Source organism: Mesoplodon densirostris, chromosome X, assembly GCF_025265405.1.
Source record: "Mesoplodon densirostris isolate mMesDen1 chromosome X, mMesDen1 primary haplotype, whole genome shotgun sequence".
Taxonomy (NCBI): domain Eukaryota; kingdom Metazoa; phylum Chordata; class Mammalia; order Artiodactyla; family Ziphiidae; genus Mesoplodon; species Mesoplodon densirostris.
Window position 1 is genome coordinate 50,515,684 of NC_082681.1, and position 8,689 is coordinate 50,524,372.

Genomic DNA, 8,689 nt, shown 5'->3' on the forward strand with positions numbered 1-8,689 from the left:
TATGGTGTTAGGGAGTGTTCTAATTTCATACTTTTACATGTACCTGTCCAGTTTCCCCAGCACCACTTATTGAAGAGGCTATCCTTCTCCACTATACGTTCCTGCCCCCTTTATCAATGATAAGGTGACCATATGTGCGTGGGTTTATCTCTGGGCTTTCTATCCTGTTCCACTGATCTGTATTTCTGTTTTTGTGCCAGTACCATACAGTCTTCATTACTGTAGCTTTGTAGTATAGTCTGAAGTCAGGGAGCCTGATTCCTCCAGCTCCACTTATGGTTCTGAAGATTGCTTTGGCTATTCAGTGTCTTTTGTGTTTCCATATATATTGTGAATTTTTTGGTTTTAGTTCTGTGAAAAATGCCAGTGTTAGTTTGATAGGGGTTGCATTTAACCTGTAGATTGCTTTGGGTAGTAGAATCATTTTCACAATGTTGATTCTTCCAATCCAACAACATGGTATAACTCTCCATCTATTCGTATCATCTTTAATTTCTTTCATCAGTGTCTTATAATTTTCTGCATACAGGTCTTTTGTCTCCTTAGGTAGGTTTATTCCTAGATATTTTATTTTTTTGTGGCAATGGTAAATAGGAGTGTTTCATTAATTTCTCTTTCAGATTTTTCATCATTAGTGTATAAGAATGCAAGAGATTACTGTGCATTCATTTTGTATCCTGCTACTTAAGCAAATTCATTGATTAGCTCTAGTAGTTTTCTGGTAGCATCTTTAGGATCCTCTATGTATAGTATCATGTCCTCTGCAAACAGTGACAGTTTTACTTCTTGTTTTCCAATTTGGATATTCCTTTTATTTCTTTTTCTTCTCTGAGTGCTATGGCTAAAACTTCCAAAACTATGTTGACTAATAGTGGTGTGAGTGGGCAGCCTTGTCTTGTTCCTGATCTTAGTGGACATGCTTTCAGCTTTTCACCATTGAGGTGGATGTTGGCTGTGGATTTGTCATATATGGCCTTTATTATGTTGAGGAAGGATCCCTCTATTCCTACATTCTGGAGGGTTTTTATCAAAAATGGGTGTTGAATTTTGTTGAAAGCTTTCTCTGCATCTATTGAGATGATCATATGGGGTTTCTCCTTCTGTTTTTTAATATGGTGTATCACGTTGATTAATTGGCATATACTGAAGAATCCTTGCATTCCTGGGATAAACCCCACTTGGTCATAATGTGTGATCCTTTTAATGTGCTGTTGGATTCTATTTGCTAGGATTTTGTTGAGGATTTTTCATCTATGTTCATCAGTGATATTGGCCTGTAGTTTTCTTTCTTTGTGACATCTTTGTCTGGTTATAGTATCAGAGTGATGGTGGCCTCGTAGAATGAGTGTGGGAGTGTTCCTCCCGCTGCTATATTTTGGACGAGTTTGAGAAGGATAGGTGTTAGCTCTTCTCTAAAGTTTTGATAGAATTCGCCTGTGAAGCCATTTGGTCCTGGGCTTTTTTGGCTGGAAGATTTTTCATCACAGTTTCAATTTCAGTGCTTGTGATTGGGCTGTTCATATTTTCTATTTCTTAGTGGTTCAGTTTCGGAAGGCTGTGCATTTCTAAGAATTTGTCCATTTCTTCCAGGTTGTCCATTTTTTTGGCATAGAGTTGCTTGTAGTAATCTCTGATGATCCTTTGTATTTCTGCATTGTCAGTTGTTACTTCTCCTTTTTCATTTCTAATTCTATTGATTTGAGTCTTCTTCCATTTTTTCGTGATGAGTCTGGCTAAAGTTTTATTAATTTTGTTTATCTTCTCAAAAACCAGCTTTTAGTTTTATTGATCTTTGCTATCGTTTCCTGCATTTCTTTTTCATTTATTTTTGATCTGATCTTTATGATTTCTTTCCTTCTGCTAAGTGTGGGGTTTTTTTTTCTTTCTCTAATTGCTTTATGTGTAAGGTTAGGCTGTTTATTTGAGATGTTTCTTGTTTCTTGAGGTAGGATTGTATTGCTATAAGCTTCCCTCCTAGAACTGCTTATGCTGCATCCCATAGGTTTGGGTCTTCATGTTTTCATTGTCATTTGTTTGTAGCTATTTTTTGACTTCCTCTTTGATTTCTTCAGTGATCTCTTGGTTATTTAGTAGTGTATTGTTTAGCCTCCATGTGTTTGTATTTCTTCCAGATTTTTTTCTGTGATTGATATCTAGTCTCATAGCATTGTGTTCAGAAAAGATACTTGTATGATTTTAAATTTCTTCAATTTACCAAGGCTTCATTTGTGACCCAAGATATGATCTGTCCTGGAGAATGTTCCATGAGCACTTGAGAAGAATGTGTATTCTGTTGTTTTTGGATGGGATGTCCTATAAATATCAGTTAAGTCCATCTTGTTTAAAGCTTGTGTTTCCTTATTTATTTTCATTTTGGATGATCTGTCCATTGGTGAAAGTGGGGTGTTAATGTCCCCTACTATGATTGTGTTACTGTTGATTTCCCCTTTTATGGCTGTTAGTATTTGCCTTATGTAGTTAGGTGTTCCTATGTTGGGTGCGTAAATATTTAGAATTGTTATATCTTCTTGGATTGATCCCTTGATCATTATGTAGTGTCCTTCTTTGTCTCTTGTAATAGTCTTTGTTTTAAAGTCTATTTTGTCTGATATGAGAATTGCTACTCCAGCTTTCTTTTGATTTGCATTTGCATGGAATATCTTTTTCCATCCCCTCACTTTCAGTCTGTATGTGTCTCTAGGTCTGAAGTGGGTCTCTTGTAGACAGCATATATATGGGTCTTCCTTTTGCATCCATTCATCCAAACTATGTCTTTTGGTTGGAGCATTTAATCCATTTACATTTAAGGTAATTATCGATAAGTATGTTCCTGTTACCATTTTGTTAAATGTTTTGGTTTTTATTATTGTAGGTCTTTTACTTCTCTTGTGTGTCTTACCTAGAGAAGTTCCCTTAGCATTTGTTGTAAAGCTGGTTTGGTGGTGCTGAATTCTCTTAGCTTTTGCTTGTCTGTAAAACTTTTAATTTCTCCTTCAAATCTGAATGAGATCCTTGTTGGTTAGAGTAATCTTGGTTGTAGGTTTTTCTCTTTCATCACTTTAAATATGTCCTGCCACTCCCTTCTGGCTTGCAGAGTTTCTGCTGGAAGGTCATCTGTTTATCTTATGGGGATTCCCTGATGTGTTCCTTGTCGTTTTTCCCTTGCTGCTTTTAATATTTGTTCTTTGTGTTTAAACTTTGATAGTTTGATTAATATGTGTCTTTGCGTGTTTCTCCTTGGATTTATCCTGTATGGGACTCTCTGTGCTTCCTAGACTTGATTAACTATTTCCTCACATCCTCCTCAGGAGCTCCTTTAAGCAGAGCTCTTAATCCCCTCTCCTGGCACACCAGGAAACAAAGAGGCAAGAAAAAGTCTCTTGTCTCTTTGGCAGCTCCAGACTTTTTACTGGAGTCCCTCTCAGCTAGCCGTGGTGCAGTATCCCCCTTCAGGCTGTGTTCATGCAGCCACCCCCAGTCCTCTCCCTGGGATCTGACCTCCGAAGCCCAAGCCTCAGCTACCAGCCACCACCCGCCCCGGCGGGTGAGCAGAGAAGCCTCTCGGACTGGTGAGTGGTGGTCGGCACCGATCCCCTGTGCGGGAATCTCTTCGCTTTGCCCTCTGCACCCCGGTTGCTGTGCTCTCCTCCGTGGCTCCGAAGCTCTCACCCTCGCCACCAGCAGTCTCCTCTCACGAAGGGGCTTCCTAGTGTGTGGAAACCTTTCCTCCTTCACAGCTCCCTCTCACTGATGCAGATTCCATCCCTATTCTGCTGTCTTTGTTCTTCCTTTTTTTTTTTTTTACCCTACCCAGGTCCGTGGGGAGTTTCTTGCCTTTTGGGAGGTCTGAGGATTTCTGCCAGCATTCCGTAGGTGTTCTGTAGGAGTTCCACATGTAGATATATTTCTGATGTATTTGTGGGCAGGAAGGTGATCTCCACGCCATACTCTTCTGCCATCTTGAAGCTCCTCAGGAGGAAATAATTTCAGGAAGGCAGCTTGGTGGTCAGCATTGTCTTCTGCTAACTTACCTCTGATTTCTAATGGCATTTTTATCTCATGTAAGTGTGTGTGTGTGTGTGTGTGTATGTGCGTGCACGTGTACGTGTTTGTACACATATATAATTAAATATACACACAAGTCCATTTTCATTCTATTCCTATAGTAGAGGTCACTTGAATTGGCCCTATGATTCACCACATACTTATTCAATAAGTATTTTGTCCATAGCTAACCCTGGAAGCAAACAAGTGACTATAGATATCTTCTCAGGATTTCTAAATATTCTCCACTCTGAAGCAGGTTTTTGAAGATGGACCAAAAGACCACAGTCACCCTCCTTGAGCTTGCTGCAAAGAGTCTGCTGAATAATGAGCCTGCAGCTATCCATGCCCTGGACGAAATCCCAAGAGACCTCTTTGTTCCATTGTTCAACGCTGCCTTCTTGGGTGGGCATAAGACGATACTAAAGGCAATGGTGAGGGTTTGGCCTTTTCGCTGTCTCCATATTGGGTCATTGAACACACGGGAGTCACACTATGACATCTTGGAAGCCATGATTGATGGTCTGCAGATGCTCCCTGCCAAGAACTCTTCCTCTTGGTAAGACTATGAGTAGTAGAGACACAGGGAGTCAGCAGGAGGGTATGCTGTAGCCTGGGGCAAGGGAGTACCTAACCATCTCCCAACAGTAGACAATGGTGAACACTGCAGTCTTTGCAGAGCTGTCGGCCAGCACTTGGGGTCACCTTCGGGACTCTATTGCTTTATAGTGTTGATTATAGAATAGAGGTGCTTGAGGATACTATGAATGGATTTGAGTGTGATTACACACAAGTGGAATATGGGCATTGAGACAGGGAAAGCCTGGAGGTGAAGGAGGGGGTGGGGAAAGGATGAAAGACGCTGCATTTGTGTGGAAAGAACTTCTTGGTGAATGGCAATGAAGTGAAAACCAGGGTTAAAGTGCACTGTCCCTGCTTCTCATCATTGATCTTGCTGGGTTATATTAAAATCAGCTATCTCTCATGTGTTCTGTCTCTTCCTTTCCTTCCAGGGGGCCCAGACTGAGGATCCTAGATTTAAGGCATGACCCGGACTGTAATACAATATGCTCTGAGATTGGGACCGCATTCCCTTTCTGTTTTAAGTCATGCCTTTACTCTCAGCACTCTATCCTTAAGATAGAAGAAGCTCAGCATAGTGTCATGTGCCTCGGGATTGGTAATTCCGGGTCTGAGACTCAGTCAGCTCAGGAACCCATGGAATTACTAGTGGATATTTCCCTCAACAGTACCTTGAGAACAGAGCAATTCCTCTCTTTCCTTTGTAGTAAAATTCAGCAGAACTTTGGGTCCTTGCACGTCTGCTGCAGAAATTTGCAAATCGATAGAATGTCTGGCCACAGAAGTATCCTGCAGTTTGTGGATCTGGGTTGCATTGATCACCTGGAAATGGATCAGGCTAATCTGAGTGAAGTCGTCACCCTTTTGGCTCGGGTGATCCACCTTTACAGCCTTACTCTGTACAACATGCCCTATAAATATTTTGAGAGAAGGAACTTCAGATCTTTTCTCCTCTGCCTTGGGCGGCTGGACAATCTCCAGGAGCTCAGCTTATCTTTCTTCTGCCTCACAAATCAGCTGTACAGACTGCTCAGGTGAGGGGGTGGGTAGGAACCTGGGTTCCCCGAACACCTCATTGTTAAGACAGAAGAGACCATGCTTGGATCTTCCTAAGCTCCTTGTAACCCATTTCTCTTTTTGCCTCAGCATAGGCACTGCTGGGATTTTGAATCTAGCCGGGGGAGAGAGGGGTACCTTACGGTGAGCAGCAGATGAGGTTAGAAAAGGAAGCTGTGCTCATACATTCATTCATTCATTCATTCAGTGGCCGTGGGCAGACCCTAAAAGAAGTCTGTAAATATATTGGTGAAAAAGACTCAGTCCTTCTCCGATTGGACTTTACAGCTCTCTGGAGCGGAAGAGGAGGCATTCAGATGGAGAAACATTAAGCTATAGGACTAATGCACATGCCCATGGATGGGCCCCAATAGTTAACACTGCCAGATAATTTTGCTCCTGTATTTCCCCCAAGCCTTAGACCCTGAATGGAGAGCTTGTCATCTGGGAACTAGTCAAAGGAAACCCTCAGTTGGCTGCTTTCCCAGACCCATCCTCGCCAAATAAGTGAATCAGATGCAACACTGATTATGTCGTATATACTAAGTGCATGCAATTTCTTCACTTAATCTTTCCCGCAGTTCTTTATAATAATTACTACTGTGCACGTTTTCAAGATTAAATCCCTGTACCTCAGAGTTGTAAAGTAACTTTCTCAGGGTCACAAATGTATAAAGTCTGATCCCAAAGTCCACAATGTTAACCACCTGTTGCAAACCGTGAACACAGTACTTTATTCTAGAGCCTTAGGTACCTATAATTTGGGGCTCATTGCCCTCATTCTTCTGAAATAACCTTATGTTTTTCTCTCTATAGAGTTGTGCCACGTCAGTTGGATACACTGTATCTACCTTACTGTAGCCTTTCTGACAGAGATGTCACTGTCCTGTCCGAGAGCTCTCAGGCCACCCACCTAAGGGTATTGAGTCTCAGTAACAACCATTTCTTCTCCGAAGTTTATGAGCCCCTGCAGACTCTGCTGGAGAAGGTCTCAAGCACCTTGCAACATCTGGAGATAGACAATTGTATGATAACTGATTCTACTCTCTCTGCCATCCTCCCAGCCCTGAGCCACTGTACCCACCTCAATTTCCTTAGCTTTGCCTTCAATCCCATTACAATGCTTGTGCTCAAGAGCCTTCTGCAGCACTTGACATCCTTGATGAAGCTGAAGTATGTGATTTATCCTGTCCCTCTCCATTGCTACGAGGAAGGGAATTTTCATGACAGTTTGGACCGACAGAAACTTGCTGAAGTTCAGGCTCAGTTGGAGGCGATGCTGCACGGGGCACAGCGGGACGACATGAAATGGGTCACTTGTGATTTCCACAGTACAAGGAGGAGATTCAACACTGATGTGTGGCCATGAAAGCGTTCACTTTTTTTTTTTTTTCTGCCTGAAACCCAAGTTTGTAGAGACACGTGTAAAGTTCTACTATTCTACAAAACTGGGGTTCGGAACACTGGATAGGTAAACTGATCTCTATAAAAGAGGAACTTTAAAAAGGAAATAGAGGAATTTGAAAGGTCCGCTGGGTCTCTTGACTGCCCTCTACATCTTCTGGTTACTAACCACAGTGTTGGGTATGTGACATAAGCTGACCCAGTCATGGTACATCATTTCCTTATCCACACTGATTGGTTCACTTATCCATTTATGGGCACTTGACACAAGTCAGATCAATTGAAACTCTTCCTAGAGGTGATAGTTGTTGAATAATTTTACCATCTAGGCACCTGCAAACTTCTTGTGTTTCTGATTACCTCAGGTGTCTTACGAGAAACCATATGCAACTAAAAGGAAACAAACAAACTATGCACACTACCTACTGGTATCCTCATCAGCATATTGCTGCCTGATTTCCCAGGTCTCAGACCCCTGGCTCAGTTATTCCTTATTCCACACACATTCACCAAGCATTTGTTATGATTTAGGTACTTTTCCAGGTGCTAAGAAAGATAAAGTCCCTGATCTCACTCAGAGTGTAGACATTCCTACGATTTATCAGTTTCTCTAGTCTTTCTTAGAGGACTGGGGAAATTATTTATTCCCTCATAACACAGTATTTTTTTCACTTTTTACCCTTACATAGTCTGCTCAAATGATATTGGCCTATTTATCCTTTTGGATAGCTTCTCAGGCCTCAGGTCATGGCTTAAATGTTACCTCCTCAGATAGGTTTTCTCTTACTTCCCCATTTAAGTAGACTTATTCTTTTGCTGCTTTTTCTTAAGGTCCCATGTCTATTTCCTTCATGGTACACATGGTTGCATATGTATTTGCTCCCTCTGCTCTTCCACTAGAGTTGCACTGCTGAGTATGGTGCACACTAACCGTATGTGGCTTTTGAACTCTAGAAATTTGGCTACTCTCAAATGTGATGTACCCTAGGTGTTGAATGCACACTGTGTATCCAAGATTAGCAAGAAACTAAGGATGTAGAATAACTAATTGCTAATTTACATGTATTGTTTACATGTTGAAATGATAACATACTGCATATCAAAGACAGTAAAGGTAAAAGAATGTAAATTAAATTCTTTATATCCTTACGTGTTAAAATGATAGCATTTTATTTCAAAGACTTAGCAAGAAAAATGTTATAATTACCTGTTTATATGTTTATATGTCAACGTGATAAAACATTGCATTCCAAAGACTAATTGATAGAAAATAAAGTTAATTAATAGGTTGTTCCTAATATTTGTATGTTGAAATGGTAACATAGAAAATGTCAAAGATCTGATAACAGAAAAGAATGGAAAAATTATTAGTATTTTGTGTATAGTGTTTCCTGGTTGAAATGGAAACAGATTGCATTTTCCTTGTTGAAATGAAAACAGATTGCACTTTAAAAACTTAGTAAGAAAGAAGAATGTAAAAGTAATGAATGATGGTTACATTGTTTCCTTGTTGAAATGATAACACACACATTTTAAAGACTCAGTAAAAAATTTTTTACAATTATTTTTTCTTGTTGCTTACATGTTGAAGTGATAAACTGCA

The 8,689-nt window shown here is 40.6% G+C and overlaps 1 protein-coding gene across 1 annotated transcript; it reads left to right on the forward strand.

The window, feature by feature from the left end:
- The first annotated feature begins 4,313 nt into the window (after positions 1-4,313).
- Positions 4,314-7,051, forward strand: LOC132481577 (melanoma antigen preferentially expressed in tumors-like). The gene is made up of 4 exons (XM_060086440.1): positions 4,314-4,603; positions 5,334-5,660; positions 5,773-5,826; positions 6,499-7,051. Exons 1-4 carry the CDS (start codon positions 4,314-4,316, stop codon positions 7,049-7,051), a joined length of 1,224 nt encoding a protein of 407 aa, XP_059942423.1.
- The last annotated feature ends 1,638 nt before the right edge of the window (positions 7,052-8,689 follow it).

What these genes read in the sequence shown, in the direction of transcription:
- LOC132481577 (XM_060086440.1), top strand. Translation starts at nt 4,314, where the DNA reads ATGGACCAAAAGACCACAGTCACCCTCCTTGAGCTTGCTGCAAAGAGT. An exon ending in GCCAAGAACTCTTCCTCTTG is followed by an intron (nt 4,604 to 5,333) that starts GTAAGACTATGA and finishes TTTCCTTTGTAG; the next exon opens with TAAAATTCAGCAGAACTTTG. An exon ending in CAGCTGTACAGACTGCTCAG is followed by an intron (nt 5,661 to 5,772) that starts GTGAGGGGGTGG and finishes TTTTTGCCTCAG; the next exon opens with CATAGGCACTGCTGGGATTT.